Below are 26,301 nucleotides of genomic sequence, written 5' to 3'. Positions count from 1 at the left end.
TTTCGTGAGTAAGATCATGTCCCTCATTATGATATGTGCACGATAGAGAGAGGGAGAGAAAATAGGAGATAGACAGAAAATAGGGGAGATAATGTAGGGTTTTGGCAAATTAGGATATGTTTGCCTCTTGGCTTTATGGACGAAGCCAGACGTCTAGCTAATTGGGAGGTAGCCACTTCTTCTCAATATAAATCCAGAGAGATAATTTAGGATGATTTCTTCATTTCTTTTCCATTCCATATTAGTTCTTATCAAATAGGATAAACAAGTAGTTACAAATGTAATTTACACCATACACTTCATCTACGCTCTATTACTTTCACTTTCATACTAATTTACCAACTTCTATTAACTACTTAACACTCTACCGTGGCAATATTCCTACCCACATACAAATATAATAATAATAATAATAATAATAATAATAATAATAATAATAATAATAATAATTATAATTATAATAATGAAGAAGTTGTTAGGTACGTAATAATCCTTCCCCTTCAAACTATCCTTGTCCTCAATGACCACCGGGATCCTATATCTTGATAGTAAAAGTTGCAGTCAATGAATCTCGGATAGTTAATTTGAAAGGCATGAATCTAGTTGTAAAAATGGGCATCTCCTTGAGGGAATTGATGATAGGTACATTCCTCTTCTTTTTTTTCGTTTCTTTTTGCTTCTTTTTCTTCTTCATCTTCTTCCTCTTCTTCTTCCACTTCTTCTTTGTCTCATTTTGCTTCTTTTTCTTCATCTTCTTCTTCGTCTTCTTCTTTCTGAACTCAGTCAAACTCTTTTGGATACATCGATAAGTTCTAAGCATTTATTAGAAATCACCATCATGTCCTGAATAAATGAATGCATGGTTTCGATGATCTCAATATTCATACTCATAGTCGTAGGATCGACCATGCTCTGATACCAGATGATATGTGCACGGTAGAAAGAGGGAGATAAAATAGGAGAGATAATGTACGGTTTTGGCTAATTAGGAGGTGCCTGTCTCTTGGCTTTACGGACGAAGCCGGACGTCTGGCTAATTGGTTTGAGGTAGCCGCCTCTTCTCAAGATAAATCCAGAGTGATAATTTAGGATAATTTCTTCATTCCTTTTCCATTCCATATTAGTTCCTATTAAATAGGATAAACAAGTAGTTACAAACATTGCTTCATACACTCCATCTACGCTCCACTACTTCCATTTTCATACATATCTCTAACTTCTACTAACTTACCAACTCCTTTTAACTACTTAACACTCCACCGTGGCAATAACTCATACCCACATATAAATACAATTATAATAATATTAATAATAATATAATAATAATGATGAAGTTGTTAGGTACGTAACCCATTACCATTTTTGCGAGCAAGATTACATCTCTCATTACGAATTTGTACACATGTTTTTAGGATCGGTGCATTTTTTTGATGGTGTCTTAAAGTTTTTTCATCGATTTGTAGTACGGAATCATCTTTAAAGATCTCGGTCAAGGTGGACATATGTTAAATGTGAATGGTTATATGCTAAATGTGAATGTGAATTAGGAGTTTTTTTTCACTTATGTGAAGATTCATTGGACCCCACACCTCACAGAAACACTCTCTCTTCCCAAAAAAAAATTTAAGTCTAATATCAGTGACTGATATCGATCACCGCGAACATAGATACCGTTACATATAGACCGTATTATGCCATTTTAAAAGACAGCCACATAATAATACAAATATAGGCTAGCCACATAAATTTGTGTGGGGTCAACTTATAAGATGGCCACATAAGTTTATGCAAGGTTTTGACGAATTGGGTTTGAAACTCTGATAGTCTTTGGCCGAACCCGATTTCGACCGATCTAAATCTGTACGAAATATGATTTTTGACTCACTTATGGCATACTTCTCACATCTGTTAGAGGCGAGAGGCAAAGTTTCACTAATTGGTATTGGAATGGTCTTTATCGATATCGATACGATATTAATACAAAATAATCTAGTTCGATTTACATCGTATGATTTTACCCTCATGTTTCTTATAAAGATGATTATACTTCTGATCTATACCGTTACATTGATATAAGAATCGACATCAGTCTTTGCCAATATATCCGATACCAATTATTAAAAACATGGTCCGAAAGAGATGAGAGGAAGTGATTGATGTCTCCAAGCTCTTATTCGCATGTGGAGAGTGAAGTGCAGAATAAATGATCAGTGAGTCCTTTTTTGAAATATAAAATAATATTTTAAGTGCTTTCTCGGGTCCAGTTAATATTAGTGTTAAAAAAAGAGAGTTCTTTTAATTTTTTTTTAAATTAATTTTAGGGTTCCCCCGATCCCAGATAATATTCGAATTTTATGTTAATTAGTTATAATCAGCTTATGCAAACAATATCGACACAATTAAAATTCAAGATCAATCCAATACCCCACTCTCTCTCACATTATTAGATGCCGATTTGTTACAACATTGATACTGATACCGATAGTGTCAATTTATTGATGTATCAAAAAAAAAAAAAAAAAAAAACGAAAGAGAGTAAATATCACCCTAGCCAAACTACCATATCACCAAAATCGTCGCTGTTAGTGCGCGATCCTATCTTATACGAACTTGTACAACACAACTTAGAAACTGACTCGGAGGGATCTCTGGGGAAAAGGTTTTGATGCCAAAGTTAGATCTTAATTCAGAGAGGAAATCTTAGTAGAGTACACAATACGATTACCTTTCGGATTTGCTAAGAGTCCTTTATATAGCAATTTGGTGATTCCTCTGATTGGTTGGAATGTCTTCTTCATAGTCGATGTGGACCTCTCACTAATTGGTGGATCTGTCCTTATCTATTGCTGAGCTGGTCGATCTCTTAATGATTAACTAGACCATGATTAGTCTTCTATGGGTTTTAACCCAACCATTGCTAATTAAATAACTGTCTAACCCTTGTATGGTTAGGTTAGGGGGTATAATTATGCTCAGTGGCGGTTTTGCAGGATGATGACATGGACCTCTTCATACCTCTTCATCACATGGGAGCAAGACGTGGTTATGCTGACCGCAGCAAGTGCTGGTATACCAAAGTCGAGTCTCATGCCGCCGATCAACATGGTTGGGTCCCATTGTCCCGATCAGCATGGTCGAGCCTAGTTGTACCGACCATTGTGCTCCGGCCAGGTTCTGCCGACCAATTATGGGCTAATATGGTAATGGTACATATTAGTCGCCATTAAGGGTGTTAATCGGTTCGGTTTCAGTATATACGGTGCGGTTCAATTCGGTTCAAATTTATTTAACTGAAATCAAAACCGCACTATTTACCAATGGTTGCACTTTCTAAAACCGCAACCTTTTAGTAAATGGTTTCTGTTCCACGGTTTTAAAAAAGTGTCAATTTCACGATTTTAAATGGTTTTGATCGCGGTTTATTCCATACGGTTTCTAAACGGTTAGCAATCGGTTTGCTAGTTTATTTGCATGCTTACTAAAATTTGCTTTTGTTGATAAACACTTCAAATCTTGTATCAAATTAAATGAGACATTAAACAAGCAAGGATTTAACCACACAACTACATAATAAGAGTAAATTATTGAATAGACTTTTGGATAGTCTCTATGGTCCTTACTTCTTCCCTAAATTAAACCATTATGTTTTGTTAAAACAATCAAATGTTTAATCATTATACGGGTTAATCGGATCGATTTTAAACGATTAAAATCGACCCAACCCATTTAACTAATTGGTCTTAAATTTGAAATCAAAACCAAACAATTTACTAAACAGTTTTGTAATTTAAGTGTAAATGGTTCAATTCTATTTCAATAAACAATTTGATTTCAAATTAAAATCCTTAGTCGCCATGGTGTCAAAATTGATATTAGTATCATATCAGCTGTATCCATTATCTATGGTTTAACTTTTAATTTCAATATACCATTGTGTTGGTAACCTAATGGTAAAAATGCCTTCAACCCATCACTGTTTAAGTCTTGATCCTGTGGAAACGTTGCGTGCAGTGAAGGGGTTTGTCCTAGGACTATGATCATTATCATGAAACATACTTTTTCATTACCCAACAAAAAAAAAAAAAAAAAAAAAAAAAACCTCTTAATCCGGAACTCTCAATCAGTCCAAAGTAGGGGTACCGACATACACAAAAATATCTCGCATTCTTTTCCAAAAGAATAAAAAAATATCGTAATGGGGTACTTGTTCTTAACTTTTTCATCCACATAAACAAAAAGATCTATAACGGGGAATGGGATACTCACTTTCTTTTTCGCTCTCAATTTCGAATGGTCTGCTGCTGCTAATCGACTGGTAGACCGGCGTCTAACCGGCAGCGACAGGACGACAGCTAGACTAGGTGCCAACCAGGCCAATGCGACTCCACTACGTGTCCTCATTAACCTCCTTAACAGGTTTGTTTTGTTCCCCCCACCACCTTCTTACTCTCCCTTTATTAGCGTAGCAGTATAGTTATTTCTTTGTTCTCCATCTATACTTCCTCGATCCTCAGCAATAGCAACTTGAGCAAATCTTCTCCCCTCCACAAAACACCCCCAAAGGAAGAAAAGCTAGAGATTTAGTAGAAGCAGAGAATGGTTTCTCATAGATTCATAGAGGTGATATTGGCCATTCTCCTGCCACCCCTTGGTGTTTTCCTTCGTTATGAATGTAAGGTATGTATACAATTTCCTCCATGGCCTCCTTCTTCCTTAATTCTCTCTTCTTTCTTGGGAAGAAGAAAGTTGAAACTGAATAAAATGTTTTTTTTATGGTTGCAGGATAAGTTCTGGATCTGTTTGTTGCTGACATTACTTGGGTACCTCCCTGGAATTATATATGCTCTCTATGTCCTCGTTGGATAGTTTTTATGTAACTGAAACAATGGGTTTCCATTATATAATCTTTCTTGAGATAAATTTGTAATAATCTGGATTTCCATTTTTAAGAAGCTAGTACTGGACCATGATCGACCACTCCTTAGTCCTTACTACTTGGGTTGACTTTGTAATAATTTGGATTTCTTTTTTATTTTATTTTAATAAACGTGTGCTTCATTAATCTGCATCTTCAATAAATTGTTCAATAAGATTATAATAAAAATTTGTAGATAAAAGATAAAGTTGTATCTAAGCTTTTAATTAATTTTAATTTGGTGGGGTTAGTTGATGTGTGCATGCCTAGATGATGATTATTATAGGATCCCTTGACAGAATCCAATTGATTCCAAACCAGTGGATGACGATTCTCAATTCATTTCTGTTAATTAGCTCATATTTCGATTACGGTGGCGGGCTAGGTTCTAATTATAGATTTCCAGCATACTTTTTTATTATTTTCTTCACCCTTCAATCACACTTTGCTGGGCCTTGGCCCGAACCGACAAAATGTATCGTGTGATCTGGTTGTAAAACAAGAGAGAGATCTGAACCGGGTGTCTAACCGGTTTAATTTGTTAGAAAACCAATGCCGGTGGGAACCGCTAAAAGCCAAGTCAAACACACTATTTCTTTCTTTAGTTTTCTGTGTTTGCTAACGACTTTTGGTATGCATTCTAAGTTAATGATGCATTTCAAAAAATCATACCAAACACAAATACGGTCTTAATTTTAAAAATTATAATATACGATACGTTAAATAAACAATGGATCCTGATGTTTAAAATCATTGGTGAGAGGCGAAGGCACCGTTTGATAACGTTTCTGTTGTTTATGTGTTTAAAAATAGTAGAAAAGGTTTTTCACGTTTTTAAAAATAAAAACAAATTTTTTAGTATTTGATAAACTTGTTTCTCAAAAAAAATTTTATAGATATAATACTACTAAAAAATTCAATAGCATCATCTGTGCCAAAAAAGAAGAGGATTCTGCTGTTTCTTTTTAGATTTAAATAGTTGAGAGATTTATCAGGGCAAATCTGATTTGTTTTGTCAAAACTGTTTCTAAAATTATAAATATGTATAAATTTTGATTTACATTTTTAGAAACGGTTATAACGAAAAATTTTATTAAATGCTTTTTTAGACTGTCTTTTTTTTTTTTTTCTTGACAACAGAAAAAAAAAATTAAAAACGAAATATTGTCAAATCGATGCTAAAGTTATGTTTTATGTGGCATGATTTCTTGAAATGCGTACCAAATGTAGACTTAATTTACTGTCACAGTCTTTTTGGCGGGCCTCAGGTGGACAAAGAAGAACCAACGACGTGCTTACCGTTGGTTTAGTCTTAGAGAAACGAACCTAATTCCTATGATCAATTCACAGTTACTATTCTTATTCTCTGCCGAAAGATCCGGAATCAACGGCTGTATCCTTCCGATTGGAGGCTCCATTGCCCCAACAGAGTGAGAGTGAGTGAGTGATCGATCGATCGGTCGGTCGATGTGATGGGAATGATATTAGTTAGCTAGCTAGCTATAGCTAGGTTGGATTATTTCTTTCTATATTGCTTTATAGGTATTCAATTGCTGTGTTGGTGTTTGTTGCTTGTCATCAAATCAAAGGCTAAAAGGAATCGAATTATCTATTATCTCTCTTGCTTCAATTGCAATTTCTCATGTGTTTTGCACGCATGGCATGAATGCATGAATGCATGATCCATCATGCTAAAAATCAAGATCAAGTGGGCTTCCTCTAAATTCAGATGTAAGGAAGGCCCAACACCAATCTCATTAATAAATATGCTTACATCCATCTCTCTCTCTCTCTCTCTCTCTCTCTCTCTCTCTCCATTTTGAACCATTTAGGGTTGTAATTGCCTAATAACGTTAGAGTTACTCAGAAATCAAATAACAAGAGCACACCCATTATGAAGAAAGAGTATTTACACTCATGGGTTCTGAGGTTCAAATGAGACTCCAGGAACATTAAGGGATGATAGTATATAACACCCTAGTGGTCGGATATCATTCACTTACCATAAAGAAAAACTTTCGCTTTACATTTTTTAAGGATGGGGCTATGCATATGGAGAGAACGCCAAAATGCTAATACATATGCGAACACATTTCCATGAATCATATCCACTGCACTTGCGAATCCAATTTTCTACAATTAGAAGAAACAAATTATGTCAACGTTCTTTTTTTTATTTTTTGGAGGCCGCGTTGGGGGAGTAAGAGTATCAACATTCTAACTGTTCCAATTTTAACATTACAGATGCCCACGGTGAGGGGTTCCTCCTCCACAATAGAGAAAGGAAACATCATCTACTGGTTAAGTAAATTATATTTGTGTAAAATAAATAAAATTAAAACATCAGGATTCAATGGAAATCAAAGTAATTTGATGGCATGGACGGCTGTTACTAAAACCAATTTTTCTTTACTTGTTCAATCCGATTCTGACCAATCTATAATAGAATTAGATTGGAGTCCACGACCCATTCCATTCCCACTTCTGAACTCTTGAACTCTGGTTTCATCTTAGTCGGTGAGGAGAGAGAGAGAGAGAGAGAGAGATTTATTTTTACATATTGAGGTGTCATATGCAGGAAGGTAGGGCAGATAAAGGTAACAGGAGCCAAGGGACTATATGGAGGGAGGGGGTGGGGCATATATCTCACATCTGTTAGAAGTGAGAGTATGGTTTTAATAATCGATATCTGTATTGGCATATATGTATTTAATATATCGTATGATTTTACCCTCTTGTTTTTTCAAAAATTGGGGTTTTGAACAATTTTGCCCATGATCAAAATTGAAGGGAGATGGACTGCATTTACATATTAGAATGTTCTTGTATGCTTTTGCAATCAACACATGGATTCCACTAAGTTCACGGAATTATGTATCTTACTAAGATAGAGAGATTTTGTGAAGTCAATGTGTTGATCACAGTAGCATACGAGAATATTCTTATACGTGAATGTAATCTAGATTCGACAAATACTGGGCCATCACTCCTTACTCCTTGGGGTGTCTTTGAATAATCTGTATTTTCTTCTTTTTTTTTTCAAGCAAAATAGGTAGATAAAGATGAAGTTGCATTGTAATTATGGTTTTATTAGTCTATTACAATTTGATTATCTCTTTTTAATTAATTGTAATTAGGTCTTAAATGATATTGTTGTTGTTAATTAATGATGATTATAGGATGCCTTAAGAGTGTCATCTTAAAAATAATCCATGAACGAGCTTTGAGGCATTGATTTTGGATGTTGTGTTGTTACTAAGGCCGTGTTTGTTATGTATTCTTGGAATAAATTTGGGTCTATAACACATTACAAGAAACTAGAGAAGAAATAGGTTGTAGAATGTGTTCTAGACATCTAGACCCAAAATATATTATGGAATTGTATACCAAAACACAACCTAAGGATGCTAATTAAATTTAGGATGCATGGCATCACCAATAAGATGGTTTCTTTTTATTTTTTACTCTTTTTATCTGGGAACCGGGATAGCCCTAGAATTTTATTAAAAAAGAATCTGATAATAAAAAAACAAGGGGAGACATAATCCGCCATACCCCAACCCAGGAGAGATAAGTCACTCTATTACTCTTAAAAAAAAAAAAAAACACTTATAAAATAACTATTACATTTGAAAGACTAGTAAACCAGTTTTGTCCTCTCGAATGTTGCAATTAAGATCACCTGGAAGAGGACCATCAATATAGAAAATCAAATTTATTGTAGACTCACAAGCAAATTTAGCTAACCAATCCAATGCTCGATTGCTTTCCCGAAATGAAAATGAGATGGTTTCTTTTTACTAGGGTGTCAATTTTCTAGCTTACAACTTTGTATCTTGTATAGATCAGACCGTCGGTTCAACTTGGAATAAATCGAATCAAATCCTTATCAATTTAGGGTTTATAAAATTGATAGAAACCAAATCGAACCACCCGATAAAAATCAATTCAATTCGAATAAAAATCAAAACCGACTTTTGACTTAATGGTTTGGTTTTGATTTGGCTTATTACCAGTTTCAAACCAGTGGAAGGACGATTTAGATTCCGTTCCGTTATTAGTTCATATCTCGATGACGGTGGCGAGATGGGCTTAAGCCATCTGGCCCATTGCTCATTTATTAATCCATTTCTCCACATACTTTTTAATTCTTTCCTTCACCTTCAGCACACTTTTATGGGCCCTGGCCCCAACCCACAATTTTAGCCTTAGAAACAATACAAAACTCGTAATTTATTGGCCCAACCCAAAAAATTTATTGTGCTTTATCTAGTATTAAAAAAGGAGAGAGATCTGAACCGGGTACCGAACCAGTCTATTTTCTTAGAAAACCGAAACCGGCGAGAACCAAAACTCGGCTAAAAACCAAAGCAAACACTCTATTCTTCTGGCTTTATTTTGTTTGTTAATTCATTCCAAGAAAGAAAAAAAAACTCGAATGGTTCTATTAATCTCGCCTCAACATAGATTTAAAAATTGGAATTGGATTGGTCGCATTGGCCACGATGTTGGACACCTTCGGTCTGACTGGCCCCACAACTTATGGATCGGGTCAGTTCGGGGTTGAGTAAGAACAATTCAACTTTCTAAGGAGAAGGTCCCTTGCCAACTCAGTTATCCCCTTGTGGTTGTCATGATGTTGGATATGTGTGTTCATCAAATCTGATTCATTACGACTGATACCAATGCTCCCATTCACATTGGCCTCTTTTAACAGTTTTTATTAGGGTCTGTTTCTGGCTGATTCTAAGGTTTTTTTTTTTTTTTTTTTTGGTAGAATAGAAAATTACTGATCATTATGTGAACTAGCAACGGCTTTAGACCAACATAGGTCATATAGCCAAGAAGTGGAAAGAGGCCAATCTGTCACACACATAAGAGACAGGGCCTTCCGAGCCAGGGCATCTGCAATACTATTCAGAGCCCATGGAATATAATGAAAAGAAATAGAAATGAAAGACGTTATAAGACTTTTCACATATGAAATAGTTGTAGCCGCCTCAAGGGGGGATTGTCCTTCACATCATTTAAATACTCATACACTTCCTTACTATCTGTCTCCACCTGAAGATGAGTATATCCTGCTGCAATAGCTGAAGATAATGCTTGACGTATTGCTAAGATCTCACCTTGCAAGGGTGAAGTGAGATGTTGAGGGATAGAAACAACATGCAATTGAGTTTCATTATTATCTCGAAATATGAATCCCAAACCACCGTGAAGACTTTCCTCTAGGTAGAGCAGCATCACAATTTACCTTCAAGAATCCAGTTGATGGAGGCGTCCACCTACCGTCTTTACTTGCTTCCCTTTGACTTGGTGCTAGTTGAGTCTGCTGGGGTTTAGATGTCACCATCTGAAATTCAATAAAAGCCTTCTCTGCAACCATAATTACCTCTTGAGGGCTCCAGTTCTTTATATGAAATACCATATCATTCTTAGCCCGCATAAGTACCAACATAAGAAGAAGGCTCTAGACAAAGATTCACAAGCTATCTTCTTATCATGGTGAAAAATACTATCCCAACCAGCTAACCAGTTGAAAAATATTGGCACTTGATCAATGGGTGGGATGTAAGACAAAGGACTCCCAAACCATACGGATTTAGCAAAGGAACATTCAAGCAATATGTGATCAGCCGTTTCCTTTTGTACTCCACATCATTGGCAAGAAGAATCAATATGGAGTTACCGTGATTGTAACCCATCCCCTGAAGCAATACCCCCTGCACACACTCGCCACATGAAAGCTTTAACTTTTGGTAGTGAATTGGTAGCCCAAATACGTTTCCAAACGGTCTCAGGCACATGCTCCCATTTGTGACACCTTGATGTGGATGCTCTACATTCAGCTCCATCTTTATCTCTATTTTGCTTTAAATTAGATTATAGATGATAAATCGATTTCACACTAAAAACACCATCCTTTGAGGCCCCCCATATCAGCTTATCATCACTTGGGAATAGACATAGGCTGATATTTAAAATAGCATCTCTATCAGACTGATGAAAAAACTGTTGCAATAAATCTAATCTCCAATACCTTGTAACCGGATCAATAATATCAACTACTGTTGATAATGTGCAGCCTACTGGCTTTGGATATTGGAGTTTATAATGAGGCAATGATTATACCCATTTGTCCTGCCAAATATCTACTAAAGCACCATCCCCAATTTGCCATAACAAACTTTCCTGTAGAGCATCCCTACCCTCCAAAATACTACGCCATCCCCATGATGGGTTATGACCCAGTCTAGCACGTAGAAAATCCAAAGTTGGAAAGTAAATGGACTTAATAAAACGTGCTCAGTGAGTTTCAGGAGATGACCATAACCTCCACGCTGCCTTAGCCAATAAGGCTTGGTTTTGTAGCCTTGAGTCTCTAAAGCCAAGGCCTCCTCTATTCTTCAAGCAACACAATCTCTCCCATGCGATCCAATGGATCTCAGAGTCATTTTCAGAATCACCCCAGTAAAAGTTTGAAGCAGCCTTTCTAACATCTTCATGATGTGAAACTGGTAATTTAAAATGTGAGCCTACAAAGTTATACATAGGGGATAATGATGCTTTCAAGAGAGTCTCTTTTCCAGCATGAGATAGGTACTTCTTCTTCCATCCTTGTAATTTATTCAGAGTTCGCTCCTTAACTTCACGAAATAAATCATTTTTAGAAATACCAAAATCGGTTGGTAATCCTCAATACTTGAAAGGGCCATCACCATAAGGAACTTTAAGCACCCTTGAAACCAATCTCTTAAACTTAACATGAGTGTTTGGACTAAAAGTAAGGCTAGATTTCTTGAGATTAATTGCTTGACCCATTGCCTTACAATATAAGTTAAGGCATTGTTTGAGAGATGAGATTTCACCTAACTTGACTTTTGAGAGAAAAGAAGACAATCATCAGTAAATAGTAGGTGGGTGATTAGAGTACCTCTATGCCGAACTCTGATTCCACGTAGGATCCCAGTCTCCTCTGCTTTTCTGATAATTGAAGTAAGTGCTTGAGAGCATAAAATAAATATTGCTGGTGAGATGGGGTCTCCTTGACGGATCCTTCTTGTTGGAGTTATCGATCCTTTAATACATCCATTAATGAGGAGGCTATAAGAGACCGATTGGATACAAGACATGACTCTACTAACCCAATAATGGCAAAATCCCAACTTCAGAAGCATGGCCTTTATGAAAGTCCATTCTAGTCTGTCATATGCCTTGCGCATATCCAATTTCAGAGCTAAGAATTTATCTTTTCCCTTCTTTCTCTTCTTTATGTAGTGAAACATCTCATGAGCCACTAAAATATTATCTGAGATAAGACGATTAGGGATAAAAGCCGACTAAGAGATATAATTTGATGCAGAGCCCCATGTAGGCGAGGCTGATTCTAAGGTTTGCTACCTAATAACAGTGTTCACTAGATCCCTTGTAGTGGTCTCTTGGCTTCGACTTCTACCTTACTCTTCCTACTACACCATTGTTCATTTTAAGAAAAGCAAACTCACGAAAGTAATAATCAAGGCCCACCCAGCCTCTTTAGAAGTGATACTAATCACCATAGAATCATCACAAATGTGGCATTTTCACCATCCATGGGGGTGTGACGATTATTTCTCAATCCCAACACTCTTAAGTTTGTCTTGGTGCTTTTTGAAAATTCTTAAGAAGAAAATTCAAAAGAAAAAAAAAAAAAATACATGCCAACTAAGTTTTCTAATGCACCTTGGAGTACCCATTTGAAACATATTATTAAGGTACATATTGAGTGTTGGTCCAAAGGTAAAGGTACGAATATTGCGACTTATTGGTCAAGTGGTCGAAACAGTCTCTTGACATTATCGGGGTTAGGCTGCATAATTATCACCCGCTGAACCTTGCACATGCGATAGTCTCATGCATCGAGACGCCCTTTTTGAAAACAAATTCTCCTGCGAAGCAAGGAATAAGACTGCATACATTTGCCCCTCCTAGACCTTATAGTAGCGAGAGCGTCGTGTTCTTTTTTATCAAGTGTCACACTCAAGAACAACATAATGAGCGGTTTTGACCAGATCTAAAATTATCCAACAGTCACTAACAATACGACTGTATCATTTTGATTCTAGGATGACCATCAAAGTAAAACCTCCAACGTAACAGTTAATCCAACCATCCTCCTATATTGTATCCTTCCGGCACAAGGCATAAAGGCAGTGGGCCTAGGCCCACAAAGTGATCAATGGATGCGATGGGAACGATATTAGCTTTAGCTAGCAAAAGGTTGGATTATTTCTTTCTTTATATGCTTTGTAGGTATTGATGTGTAGCTGTTATTGCTTTGTCATCAAAATCAAAAGCTAAAAGTAATGGAATTATCTATATATCTCTTTTGCTTGCTTCAATTGCAAACCAAGTAATGAGACCTTTCCCTTGTTGCCTCACGTGTTGTGCACGCATGGCAGGACCCATCATACTCAATCAAGTGGGCTTCCCCTTAATTTAGATGTAAGGCCCAATTTCTTTAGGGTAGAACAGTATAAATAATCAACATATGTTATGTAGCTTTGAATGGAATTATTACATTTAACATTGAATGAACCAGGAAATAACTCAAAGGGCAAACCTTAGCGCAACGGTAAAGTTGCTCCACTATGACCTGGTGGTACCTTCTCCATATCCCATAGTGCTGGGAGTCTTGTGCATTAGGTACACCTTTTTGAAGTAGGAATTAATCCCTACTTGATCTTCTTCCATTCTTATTGAAGCTTTGATCCCTCTTTAGCATTATGTTTCCGTTCACTCATATTTTTTAATGGTCATATGACCATGTTATTGGACTCTTATGTTTCCTATCATACATAGAGATTTAAATCACAATATGAATAATGATACTGGTGAAGTCTGATACTAAGATCGATATCGATATTTATTAGGCCAAAATTGGACAAATTCTAGATCAAATGATTCCCTTTTTGTTAAAAATAAAATAAAATAAATAAATACATCCATACTATGTCGACCTATCAATATTGGTATTAGGTCCCATATGATATTGTGTTTAAGATCTGGTATTGTACAAAGTTGAATTTACCCCTCTCCATGCTAATTACTGATGGCCATGATGAGCGAATTCCTCCTTCACAACTTGATCCATTGATGAATTTCTATTGACTAAGTAAATTAGATTGGGGTAAAATAAAGATCAAATCGTATCTGAAACCAAACGATTGAGCCCGAATTGGATTGAAACCAACCGATTGGACTCACATCAAATCGTATTTAAATCAGTTTAATTTTGGGTAGGGTACTACGAAATCTGTAGAAACTGAATCGGGCTGACTGAATGCTCAGACCTAAACCAAAAAATAGATTGAGCCGGATAAAAAACCGAGGTTGGAATAATAGTAATATGATAAGAAATCGAAAAAAAAAATCCCTTGATTTTTCTCATTAATTTCCTTATGTATACATGTAAGCCAGAAACGGAACAAGATCGAATTCGATAGTACTAGAAGAAGTCGATAATAAATCAGACCAAACTAGATCGAAATTCACAAAAAACTGATCAATCTAATCAAAACCAAATCAAACCAAACCAGCCGATTGATTGATATATCATACATGGATTGTTACCTTAACATCATACATAGATTGTTACCTTACCTTACTATCTGGGCAATAGGGCAGCAGCATAACGAAGGAACCACGATTCGCTTGGTCCCACTAGTGTCGAGAGACTTGAGACTAAGACAAATAAGGATATAATGGGTCCCGCATTACCGTAACGGCTAAAAAAATCAACGGCTCCTTCTTCTTCATTAACTACTCCCATCTCCCACCATGGTTGGATTAGGACATAAGAATATCCTTTTTTGAGAGAAAGGAAAAGACGTTGAAGGGCAAACCAGTTCCGGACTTTTGAAACTTTGGGCGTAGGGGACCAGCATTTTAACCTGATTTTATAAGATTTCCACGGGGCTCCACTGGATCACCTCGGGAAAACGATACTCTCAGACCTTCAGGCTCCGGGCCCCTTCTTTATTTTTTTCTCTCTCTCTCTCTCTCTCCGGGAATTGAACCATCAGCCATTAGTGATTAGTGGAAAGAAGACGAACCTGAAGAAAGAACAAAGAAGCGATATTGGTTGAAGAACAAATCGATGGAAGGAAATCCTGTTTCTAACGCTCCTTTAGTCCTTAGTCCTAGATAGGTAAGACCCAGAAGGGTTTTCATTTCTGAGAGTCGGCTCCTCATTCCTTCTTCAGAGAATAGAGATCTTAGCGGTAAATGGTCCTCTTTAGAATCATCTACCATTTTTTGGGGGGATAGGTAGTCGATTCATCTACCATTTTAGTTTTTTGACTTTAGCTGCTCAAGCAGGTGTTTTTGGGTTTTTTTTTATGGTCTAGATTATTGTTATACTATTTCTCCTTCCTTTTCCGGAGTTGCTAGGACTCTGATTTGAGTTGCTTTTCCTTTTTATGGTGTTGATTTTTTAACTGATACTCTTGATAACTCTGTTGCGTGCTACATTTTTGAGGGGAAAAAAAAAGAAGAAGGGGGTTTCCTGGAAAAGTTTTCGGATAGAATGATAATGCGGTTCAGTATTACAGTTCGGGAGCTTGAAAGTTGCAAGCTTTTTGGTTTTTCCTGCTGTAACGCTATAAATGGCATGGTATGATGGGGAAGTCTCTGTTTCCCCTCTTCTTGCAACTCATCCCGTTCTTTCTTGTTTTTTTTTTCCCTCCCTCAAGTTTCTTGCTGCCTCTTCAACTTCAAACTGCGATTCTCTTCTCGTTTTCTTTCTGCGCCTTTGTTGTTTGTGTTATTGTATACATCTGCTGCCGTCTGGGCATTTTTCTTTTCCATCCTCTTTTTTTTTTTTTGGGGGGGGGGTGTTCAGAAAGGAGAGATATGGATAACCCCTATTCCTTAAGCTCCCGTTTTCTTCAAGGCTTTTGTTCTCTTGTTCTTTTTTTTTGGTGATTATGTGTGGGGTTAGCTGAGGTTGTCGTCAAACACCTTCATGACTACCGGTAGGTAGTTCCCCTTATGTCACGGCGAAAGGGATGGATACCAGACAAATCTCTGGTACAGTTTGGTTCAGGTTACTCTAATTACGGAGATTCCCCAATTTGGAAGCCTAAAATGACCCTGCTTTTTGTTTGATTTCTCTAGACTGTAGTGCCATTTTCGGAACTTCTTGGTTAAGTAGTCAAAAAGGGTAGAAATTTTGTTCATCTAACCAGGGGAAAAAAAAAAGGTAGAGGGAGGGGAAACAACTGATATTGATATTTTGTTTCATATACTGTTTCGTATACATTTTATTTGTGGGTTTCGTTTTCTGTTTTCTGTAACACTTTGGGAGTTTTTTTGTTTTTTTTTAAACCCCCTACGAAATACCACTGTGAGTGTTGTTTGGTGGGAGTGGAGGTAGTTTACATCAGAGTATCTTTGAAGGGACATTTTGTTGTTTGTTGCCGTTGTATTGATGAGGGATTGAGGGGTGTCTGTCCTTCCTTAGCCATTTATTTTTTCATGTACATTGCACTGGACTCCTTGCTCTGTCTTCCTTAGCTTGTGACTCCTCTCTACTATTGCAGGTATTGTGGGTCAGGAAGCAACTAGTGAGTAAACTTTCAAGTTCTTCCTTGTACTCTGTTGCCAGAAGGAGCGGTAAAATATGCAGTCATCGAAAGCCAGGTAATACCCCAATTTGTTTTTTTCTACTTTTTCCGTTGTTATTACCTCCTTAAAGCCTCTATGTTCGGTAAGTTGCTTAGTTGAATCCAGTGAGGAGTTCTGCGTTCGAGGTAATTGGTTAGTGTTCTACCTAAGTCCCTTTAATTCTTGTAGATCATTAATGGTATTATCTCTTCCTACCAAGATTTCTCTTTTAATGACCATCTTATTCTCTTCTTCTGCCCTCGCCAACGCCGGTTGGATCTTCTTTCAATTCTTTGTAGGCCAGAAGTTGGACATGCAGCCTCTTAAACTGCAACTTATTTCAAAGGCAGAATCTTTTTTCTCTCTGTACTCTTTCCCTTTACTCCCTCCCCAAGACTACCCTGGGAAAAATTCAAGCTACATTGTAAAAAATTCCAGTTCATATTTTCGTTTTTGGCCTTTCTATTTGTGCATTTCCCCTTTTGCTTTATTTTGCATATTATTTCTTGGCACTATCATTTACTCTTGTAATGGAAATCCAACAACTTCTGGTTTGATATTCATTTGTCCATAAAAAAATCCTAGTTTTGCATTTTCTCTCTTTTTTCCCACCGTTTGAAAACAGGAGTGCTTGTCTTGTTTTGTTGTACAGCGATGACCCCTACGTAAATTCTGTGATTTACTGCTATGGTGCCATTTACAGTGTTGTGTGAGATTCTAGTGTCACAATGTCGTTGCTAATCTTCTATTTAAAAAAAAAAAAGGTTGCTAATCCTTCTAGTTGTTGGCCCTATACTGTGTGACCAGATTTGATTTATAAATGGGCTATATCAATGAATCAAGCTGAAAAATATATTTTCCTTGAATGGAGTGAATGTTCCTACATATTAATTCATGGATAATCTATGCTTCAGCTCCACATTATTATTGCAGAAACCAACAAACTGGAGGTGGTGTTAATTGTAAATAGCCTTGATGTTGCTTTGCTTTTAACCGGATTTCATTGATTTCTGTATTCTTTTGCTCCTCTCAATGGTGGTGATAATTTCCTGGGCGTGGGTGCAGAAGTTCATCTTCAGAAGTGCCTCAAAGGACATCTCCAGGGACACCAAAAGCTGCTTGTCGGCTCAAGACAGATGGATCAGAATGTGACTCATCTTCTACAAATCCAGCAATCAGGACACCAAAGGATAGAAGCCTGAAACTCACTGAACGCAGGTCACCTAGAAGCCCATCTGAGGTAGTTTACTGTAACTAAAACTCCATTTCCTTGTCTGGAAAGGGAGGGGTTGAAGAAAAGTTAATGTTCTTAATCAAACAAAAATACAGCTAAACCAAATGAACGGTCTGTAAATGGGACCGTTGAAGTTTCTTTTTCTGGTTCAACCTTCATTCTATATTCTCCCCCACCCCCCTGCAAACCACAAACCTGGAAAGAAATGGCTGCTTCAACTGGCTGGTTTTTTTTTTTTTTTTTTTTTTTTTAACCTATTCTTAATTTTTTTCACCAATTGGGTTTTTGCTTGAACACTGGCTTCCTGGGTTTCTGGTTCTAGTTCAACTTACTGGTCCAGTCTGTTGTTTAAAACTAAAACATCTGACATCTGGAATCCCTTACTTTATTTAAAATGCCTGAAACATGTGTTATGAAATATTTTAGCTTTCCTGAATTTCGTATCAATGTATGAGATTGCATAATCATCCATGGTGTCAATCTGCTGGGAAAATATTCCATGTTTGTTGGAACTGCTATTGCTTTGCTCCTTTAGCTGGGCAACTCTTAATTTTTATTGATGTCATTCTTTTCTCCCCCCACCCCCACCCCCTTTCTTTCTCTGTCATTTCGATCATGAGTGGCCTTTTTAAGGCGTCACTTCCGTAGTTCCATGTCAATGCTCTAGTTTGTGGGTTACATTTGCTCTTTTTTGGTTAGATTTTTCATCCTCTTTTCTTTGCACTGTTTCAATTAGATTTATACTCTCAGGTGTTTCACGTGGTTCTGAATATGCATTAGTTTATCTTCATCCTTCTCATAAAGTTGTTGGCGTTGGAGATTGGTTATACTTACTAAAAATCTCTCTCTAAAATCTCCAGAAGAAGCGACCCAACAGAGTCTCTGAGTTGGAATCTCAACTTGCACAACTCCAGGAGGATCTGAAGAAGGCAAAAGACCAGTTAACAACATCTGAGACATGGAAGAGGCATGCGCAGCAGGAAGCCGAAGAGGCCAAGAAGCAGCTCTTAGACATGTCCACAGAGCTCGAAGAGTCCCAGCAGCAGCTTCTGGAGCTGTCTGCTTCTGAGGACTCGAGGGTACACGAGCTCCGTAAAGTATCTCAAGACCGGGATCGGGCATGGCAGTCCGAACTAGAGGCTGTTCAGAAGCAGCATTCAATGGACTCAGCTGCCTTGTCCTCTGCCATGAACGAAATTCACAGGCTAAAGATCCAGCTGGAAATGGTTGCCGAGTCTGAGGCTGCCCAGACCAAGCAGGTAGAAGCTGGAGAATCTGAGCTCCAGAGATTGAAAATTGACCTAGAAGAAACCCTTTCTGTTGTTGCTAGCATGAAAGTTCAGCTCAAAGACTCTAAAGAATCCGAAGCTCAGGCCCAGGCACTTGTTAGTGAAACTCTACTACAGCTGGAAACTGCCAAAACAACTGTGGAGATGCTCCGATCAGACTCCCTTAATGCCAAGGAGGCTTACAACAGCCTTGTTTTGAAGTTGGAGCAATCTAGAGCTCAAGTGAATTCGCTTGAAGGACTTGTGAGCAAACTTCAGGCAGACCTAGTTGAGGCTAGCAGAAGCCACACCGGAGACACATCGGGAGATGGTAGGTCTGCAGGGGAAACCCAGGACCTTGCTGACTCTAATGAGCTCAGGTTAGAGCTTGATTCTGTGAATATGGAGATGGGACAATTAAAGGCTGCACTAGAAGCAGCTGAGGCTAGGCATCAGGAAGAACATATTCAGTACACGATGCAGATTCAAAGTGCCTATGAAATGGTTGAGCAAATGAAGTCTGAGGCATGCATTAGGGTACCTGAATTGGAGGCAGAGCTAAAGAAAACCAAGGCTTATATTGAAGAGTTGAAAGGAAACCTGATGGATAAGGAAACTGAGTTACAGAGAATTTCAGAGGAAAATGAGGGACTTAATATGACGATACAACAGTACAATTCTAGTCCAAGGGAGGACAAACTGGAAGTGGAGTTGCAAAAGTTGAAGGCAGATGTTACTGATTTGAAGGCAAATTTGATGGATAAGGAGACAGAATTGCAGGGTATATCAGAGGAGAATGAGTTGCTTAAGTTGGAAATCAAGAAGAGGGAAATAGAGAGTAAAGTGACTGATGAAGCCATCGCTGAGGCAGAAGCAGCAAGGGCTGCTGAGAAGGAGGCTCTAATGAAAGTTGGCTATGTAACAGAGGAAGCAGATAAGAGTAGCAAGAGGGCAGCGCGTGTGACCGAGCAGCTGGAGGCAGCACAGGCGGCAAACTCAGAGATGGAGGTTGAGTTGAGGAGGTTGAAGGTGCAATCAGACCAGTGGAGGAAGGCAGCCGAGGCAGCTGCTGCTTTTTTCTCAACTGGAAATAATGGGAAATTAATGGATAGCTATGTTAGTGGGAAGATTGGTTCACCCAATTCGGAAGATATGGATGACGACTCACCTAAGAGGAAGAACAACGTGTTAAGGAAGATTGGAGTGTTGTGGAAGAAGGGCCAGAAATAGACAGATCATGTGAGAACTGTTATTAGTTAATTGTTATGCTTCTGGTTGGGCTGTATCTTTTACTTTTGCTCTGGTTTTTCAATTTTTGACTTTGAGATTGAATTTGTTATGTGATAGGTATGTTGGTTGATTGGGCTGGCCAATCTCAAGCAAATCCTCTTTGTATAGGTGATGAGGAAACTGTGAGAACTTATATTTCTCTTTTCCTACCCACTGCCTTATTAAGCAGTAGGTTCTACAGCACTTTTGGATTAATGGCATTATAGGGGAGTAGGTGAGATTTTATATACATGATGATGAATTGGGGAAGAGGTAATCTGTTAAATTTTCATGGCTTTGAGATGGCAGTGCACCTGAAAAACATATGAGCTGATCAAACTATGTTTTGGATCTTTATATCTCTTTACTTTTGAGCACCAATTGAAATGTCATGTGCAGAAATTTGGTTCATCTCCTGACAGAGAAGACTGATCAGTGGACTTTGCTGGCCTTGTTGAGCTTTAACCTGGGGTTTCAAATATTGGGATCAGATCATCAGATCAGCCGATTTGGATCAGAATCAGTTGAAGCGGATCCCGATTCTGGCCGATTTGTACAGGATTTCTATCGATAGGGCATATTTTGGCTGATTTTGATCGATTTCCAAATTCCAACTGATCTGGATCCTGATTCCATTTTTTTTTTTTTTTTTTTTTTTTAAAAGTCTGGCTCTATGATCGTGTTTTCAGTCACCATATTTTAAACAGAGTTTGCAGATCCTTTACCATTTCCATCCTGTCCATAGCGTTATACCCTATGGGTTTGAAAACCTTAACTAATGTATCCATTTTTCTTTATTTGGTAAAGAGCAATATCATTTGATGGTGGGGACAAGTAGAGCTCAAGGCATCCTGATTACAGTATTCAAGGAGCCAATGAGTGGAAATTGGCCAATCGATCTTACTTGTCATAGATAACTAATGTATCCTTAGCCTTTGCAAAAAAAATGACATGTATAAGATAGTTCCAAAAAAAGGGTAGTGTGATCCATCAGATGTCAAAAAAGGATCATAAGTCTTCAAAATCGCTTCGGATTTTTGCTATGTCCCATCTATGTTCTTTTGCCTTCACCAATCACTGTAGAAGACCCCATGCTGCTGCTTCACTATCTTCTCTTGTACCAGATTTTCATTCTCAATAGGAGGTAAGCTGTTAAAAATCTAGTAAGAAACTTGTTGCAAAATAATGTGGGGATTGGGTTTCTCATAAGCAAAAGTTACCTGATTCTTAAATTTCGAGATAAAGTAGCAAGTGATAATAAAAATTCTATAAAACCAGTTCATATTATTCAAAGAAATGTCATTAGCATTGAAGGACACATAACTAAAGAAGTAAAAGAAGAAAAAGGAAGATGCTCCATTCTGAGTCCCAGAGGACAGGTTGCCCAAACTCTTTGAGAGGATTCACACGAAATAAAGACGTGCCAAAGTATTCTCACGGTCATTGTGGCACAAACCACAAGATAGACCCATTTTTTTCAGGACGTGCTTTTTACTCAATTGATAAAGTAATCTATAACAAAACTTTATCAGAGAAAGAAAAAAAAGTGAAAAACAAATCTATAACAACCATTATATGTATTCTTGACCATCGGAGGAGATGGGGAAAAATCTTGGATGTGACCATAAAGAGCAACTAAACTAATTGAAACTTTTAGCTTAAGCTTAATTTACTTGCGAAAATCTAACTTATGTTCAAATCATCTCACTAAGATCCATCCAATTTTTTTTTTTATTATTTTTTTTAATCCATCCAATCTAATACAATCATTAAAATTGTCATGATAATATCATATAAGAGCAAGAGAAAACTATCCTCTACTGGCACAGGTTCACGTCAATGGGCATGGCCAATGGAAGGATGTGCGCAAGTATCTTTGGTGCAGGAATGCATAAGTTTTTTCACACCCATTATGTCAGGATATGGATCACTCATGATGAGAATGGTTTTCTCTGTAATGTAATGGTGTAGCAATAGCAAGTAATAGCCGTATCAGCTGAGCTTGATTTAGATAAAGGCAATTGTAACCCCAGTCAAACTGGATCATGAATTTTCATACGTGATCAATTTAGAAAGTCATTTTACATATGCAACGGCTAGAAACATTAAATTTTGAGTTGTTTATTTTTTTATTTTTTTGTCGGGGGGTGTGTTAAATTTTTACTTGTCTAAGTCACCTCCCTTGAATTAGGGATTTAACCCCACCTAAAAGAAAAAAAAAAAAATGGTTAGAAAGTTAGTTATTAATTACGAGCCGCCTCAACTTCCACGATTGTTAAACTTTGGGCGGTAAAGAGTCCAAGCCTGTTCACTTATGTGTGAGAACTGATAACTGAGAACTGGTAGGCTACAGACGGCCTAGCCCGGTAAATTTTGGGGTGGGTCGTGGACTCTTTGAAAACGGATTGAGTGAGATAGCTGTTTAGCCATTTATATATACGACGGAGTTCACTCTTAGGGTTAGGGTTTATTCGGCGGATCGCAATCTTCTTCTTCTCAGAGCTACCGAGCTTTTGTTTCAGCCGAAGGATCTCTCTACTGAGTCACCATGGGGTAAGGACCTTTCTGATTCCATGGTTTTCTATGCGATGTCTTCACGCGAGAGTCTCAATCTTGCTACTTCTGTTTCTTATTGTTAATTTAACGAACGATTGGATTATATAACTAAGATATGCAACTTTCGCAGAGATTTTTTTTTTTTTTCAAATATGATTCTTGAAACTGAGTTTTGTTGATTTTCTGTTGGCGACTTTGTTTGGTTCCTTTGTTGTAACCTACAATCTGTTTTTGGTCGTTTTACTGGTTTAATAGATGATGGGAATCTAGTATCAAAGAAAAAATCTGCCTAACTTATGATGGAAATGTGATGGTTCTTACGTTAGAATCGTGTCGAGGGTATTTGAGAATTGGAATGTGCCAACTTAGTACTGCCTCTTGGCTTCTGCAATTAAATGATTGCAAGGTTTTTGTACCATGAATGAAATTCCTGTACCGCGTTTTATAAAAGTAATAGGTTGTTTTCTTGTGATATAATCAGCGAAATTTTCGAAGATCATCGGCTGAGACATGTGGTGTGTAGATAAAAGATGCCTATTGATATCTAAGAAATGATTGTCAGGTTTAATTTCGGAGCTGTACATAAATATTTTGAAAAAGTTAAGTAAACCTTAGAATAGGCAATACCTAAAGACCAATGATAAATCTGAGCATTATAATTTGTGACTTTAAACCTAAGTATCATTCGAAGTCCAACTTTTCTTGTTATTATTACTGTATCCTTCACTCCAGATAGAGGGTTTAGCAGAATAGGAGTGATGAAGCCAACTGCAGTAATTGGTTTTGTACAAGTCTCTGTTGAGTTCAGTGTTTTACGCTGTTGTCTTTTTGGGGCATCTTCGGAACCTCTGTGATTGTTGGGTTTTTGCTTCCCCCATCCCCCTCCACCTCCCTCCTTCTTCCATTTTGCTTTTATGAGGTGCTGTCAACGAATTCTCTGTGACAAGTTCTTACATCCACTGGAAACATGAATAACACTAAGTCCTGTCTTCTTTGTTGACCACTCAGTGTCAGTGGCTACTTCCCAGCACTCTTTGTGGTAGCAGGAGAAGACAGGGAATTTGTGATGATATAAGATCAATAAAAATTTTATGGATTTCAACTACTTGCATACCCATTTGTTGTCCTAATATCCAATAGTTTGTAAACATCTTATATGAATGGTGTGTACTGATGCATTAAAACATCTCACATAAACTCATCCAAGAAATTTTATTTTGGTCCTTGATAGATCACCGTTAAAGTGGGATAACAAGTTAGAACAATCTTCTTTAAAGAAATTGTTTGAAAAATATCCAGGAATTTGTTTGAATGGGCCGAACAGAAACTAGCTTCTGCATATTTTGGGTCATTGCCTGAATTATTTCTCTATTGCAGATTTTCTATGGTGAAAATATCTCATATTCTTGACTGGAAATAGATATGCTTTTTTTCTTTTGTCAGTGAACTTGTTTACATGTTGCCTTTAATATCTTTGCATATTTTTATGTAATGGTGGTATATAACCAAAGATTCAACCTTTTTATAGTAAGACACGTGGTATGGGAGCTGGTCGTAAGCTGAAGTCTCACCGTAGAAGGCAGAGGTGGGCTGACAAATCTTACAAAAAATCTCATCTTGGAAATGAATGGAAGAAGCCATTTGCTGGTTCTTCCCACGCCAAGGGCATAGTACTTGAGAAGATGTAAGATGAAAGCATAACCCTCTCTTCTCTCCCTCCCTTCCCCCTCTTCATAACTAAGAAACTGACACTAGGTTTGCTTACACAGTGGTATCGAGGCCAAGCAACCTAACTCTGCCATCAGAAAATGTGCTCGAGTTCAGTTGATTAAGAATGGGAAGAAGATAGCAGCCTTTGTGCCCAATGATGGTTGCTTAAACTACATTGAAGAGAATGTAAGTTATCTTGATGACTAGCGGCTTAAGAATTCAATGCAGTGATTAAAGCCTCATCCATCTCCTAATGGGTTGACATTGGATTATTTTCATGCTGTTGTTGCAGGACGAGGTGTTGATTGCAGGATTCGGACGTAAAGGCCATGCCGTCGGAGATATTCCTGGAGTCAGGTTCAAAGTTGTGAAGGTGTCTGGTGTGTCTCTTCTTGCCCTCTTTAAGGAGAAGAAGGAGAAGCCTAGGTCTTAGTTTAGCTGTGGGACTTGTAATACCGCTTTTTTAATGTTTTATTGGAGGAGGATGGTTTAGCTACCCTTCAGTTGAGGGGAATTTTCGAACGGTTCAATTACCGATTTTGCAGTATCCAGTGGCCTGATTTTGGCATCAACTTTCAGTTTTATGTTTTCCTGAAGATGGATCTAATTAGACTTGCTTTATATTTCTTTCGTGCAGTCGAAGTTATAGAGTGGATTAGGGGTTCAGATGTCTGAGAATTTTCGCTTTGGGTAAAGTCCTATTTAAAACCCATTTTGAGTGATTAACAGAATCGCAGATCAATTGTTAGCTATTTTCACAACAATGGCCATCCCTGGCCAGAAACTCGATATAGTTTAGGTACTACCACTCTTTCAAAAATCGGATTTGGTCATGATCCTGATTCCAGGCGTTCTGGAGCCAGCCGATTTAGGGCTTTTGGGACTGATTTGCCGGGTTTTTTCAAGCTATCGGACTATTCTAGGCTTTTTTGGGATGGGGCAGGCACCAAATCAAACCTGATTCTGACTTTAGACTTTAGGCTGTGTTTGATGGTCAAGAGAAGAAAAGGAAAGAAAAAAAATACAAAAATTATACTTTTTTTTTTGTTTTAAGGAATTCTCTAACGAAGATATATATATATATATATATATTTTTTTTAAATTCACTTTGAAAATGACGAAGTTTTCTTTAAATGCAAGAAAAAAAAATATTGTCAAAAACATAAGAAAATACAAAAAAATATTCTTTTCTTTTCTTCTAATAGAAGCCAAACAAATATATATATTTTTTATTTTCTTATCATTTTATTTTTCTTCTATTCCTTTCTTTTCTTCTCTTTTCTATATTCTTTTTTTTTCTTTTCTTCTCTTGCTACTAAACCCAGCCTAAAATTCTTGGTTGCTTTGAATGAGAAGGGGAAAAAAATACCACATGGTCATAAGCCCAGACATGGGGATGAGGTAAAATGTCCATCATGCTCCTGGTTGGTTACTGTGTTCGTCCCTTGATTGGTTTTCACGTAATTGGCTATGTGATCAAGTAGTGATTCAATCCAAAGTTCGAAAATTTTCTTTATTTACAGTTTTAAGCATACTGTCATGTATAAAATAAATCATTTCCCTTTTTTTTTGGTTGGTGAGTCTGAATAAAAAAAAAAAAAAGTGAACAAAATCTTTTTGCAGACATTTCTGTGATGTGCAACTTGTTATGCAATAGCTATGAATAATCTGGTCTCTTTATCATCACAACCAATACAATA

The 26,301-nt window shown here is 37.3% G+C and overlaps 3 protein-coding genes across 7 annotated transcripts; all 3 read left to right on the top strand.

Annotated features, from left to right (window-relative positions):
- Positions 1 to 3,482: 3,482 nt before the first annotated feature.
- Positions 3,483 to 5,062, top strand: LOC122081506 (low temperature-induced protein lt101.2-like). Its single transcript, XM_042648654.1, has 2 exons — positions 3,483 to 4,677; positions 4,783 to 5,062. Exons 1-2 carry the CDS (start codon positions 4,597 to 4,599, stop codon positions 4,864 to 4,866), a joined length of 165 nt encoding a protein of 54 aa, XP_042504588.1. The 5' UTR covers positions 3,483 to 4,596; the 3' UTR covers positions 4,867 to 5,062.
- Positions 5,063 to 14,888: 9,826 nt separating this feature from the next.
- LOC122082381 (interactor of constitutive active ROPs 3-like) lies at positions 14,889 to 20,746 on the top strand. Of its 5 annotated transcripts, XM_042649898.1 has the most exons (5): positions 14,889 to 15,107; positions 16,501 to 16,600; positions 17,630 to 17,804; positions 18,659 to 20,305; positions 20,414 to 20,746. In XM_042649898.1, exons 2-4 carry the CDS (start codon positions 16,581 to 16,583, stop codon positions 20,294 to 20,296), a joined length of 1,833 nt encoding a protein of 610 aa, XP_042505832.1. In that variant the 5' UTR covers positions 14,889 to 15,107; positions 16,501 to 16,580; the 3' UTR covers positions 20,297 to 20,305; positions 20,414 to 20,746. The 5 variants fall into 5 exon arrangements, with proteins under 5 accessions (XP_042505832.1, XP_042505830.1, XP_042505831.1 ...); XM_042649896.1 differs by having other exon boundaries at positions 18,659 to 20,746; XM_042649897.1 differs by having other exon boundaries at positions 14,889 to 15,180; positions 18,659 to 20,746.
- A 1,987-nt stretch (positions 20,747 to 22,733) lies between these two features.
- On the top strand, positions 22,734 to 25,224 carry LOC122081129 (40S ribosomal protein S23). Its single transcript, XM_042648112.1, has 4 exons — positions 22,734 to 22,888; positions 24,420 to 24,575; positions 24,661 to 24,787; positions 24,894 to 25,224. The coding sequence occupies exons 1-4, from the start codon at positions 22,884 to 22,886 to the stop codon at positions 25,032 to 25,034; spliced, it is 429 nt and encodes a 142-aa protein (XP_042504046.1). The 5' UTR covers positions 22,734 to 22,883; the 3' UTR covers positions 25,035 to 25,224.
- The last annotated feature ends 1,077 nt before the right edge of the window (positions 25,225 to 26,301 follow it).

Source organism: Macadamia integrifolia, chromosome 6 (genome assembly GCF_013358625.1).
Source record: "Macadamia integrifolia cultivar HAES 741 chromosome 6, SCU_Mint_v3, whole genome shotgun sequence".
Classification (NCBI taxonomy): Eukaryota; Viridiplantae; Streptophyta; class Magnoliopsida; order Proteales; family Proteaceae; genus Macadamia; species Macadamia integrifolia.
The sequence above is the reverse complement of the archived record's forward strand: the minus strand, read 5'-3'. Positions and strand labels throughout refer to the sequence as shown.

Excerpts from the sequence above, each read along its gene's own strand:
- LOC122081506 (XM_042648654.1), top strand. The coding sequence starts at position 4,597 with ATGGTTTCTCATAGATTCATAGAGGTGATATTGGCCATTCTCCTGCCA. Across the intron at positions 4,678-4,782 it reads TCCTTCGTTATGAATGTAAG|GATAAGTTCTGGATCTGTTT; the intron begins GTATGTATACAA and ends TTATGGTTGCAG.
- LOC122082381 (XM_042649898.1), top strand. The coding sequence starts at position 16,581 with ATGCAGTCATCGAAAGCCAG. Across the intron at positions 16,601-17,629 it reads ATGCAGTCATCGAAAGCCAG|AAGTTCATCTTCAGAAGTGC; the intron begins GTAATACCCCAA and ends GCGTGGGTGCAG. Across the intron at positions 17,805-18,658 it reads CACCTAGAAGCCCATCTGAG|AAGAAGCGACCCAACAGAGT; the intron begins GTAGTTTACTGT and ends TAAAATCTCCAG.
- LOC122081129 (XM_042648112.1), top strand. Across the intron at positions 24,576-24,660 it reads GGCATAGTACTTGAGAAGAT|TGGTATCGAGGCCAAGCAAC; the intron begins GTAAGATGAAAG and ends TTGCTTACACAG. Across the intron at positions 24,788-24,893 it reads TAAACTACATTGAAGAGAAT|GACGAGGTGTTGATTGCAGG; the intron begins GTAAGTTATCTT and ends CTGTTGTTGCAG.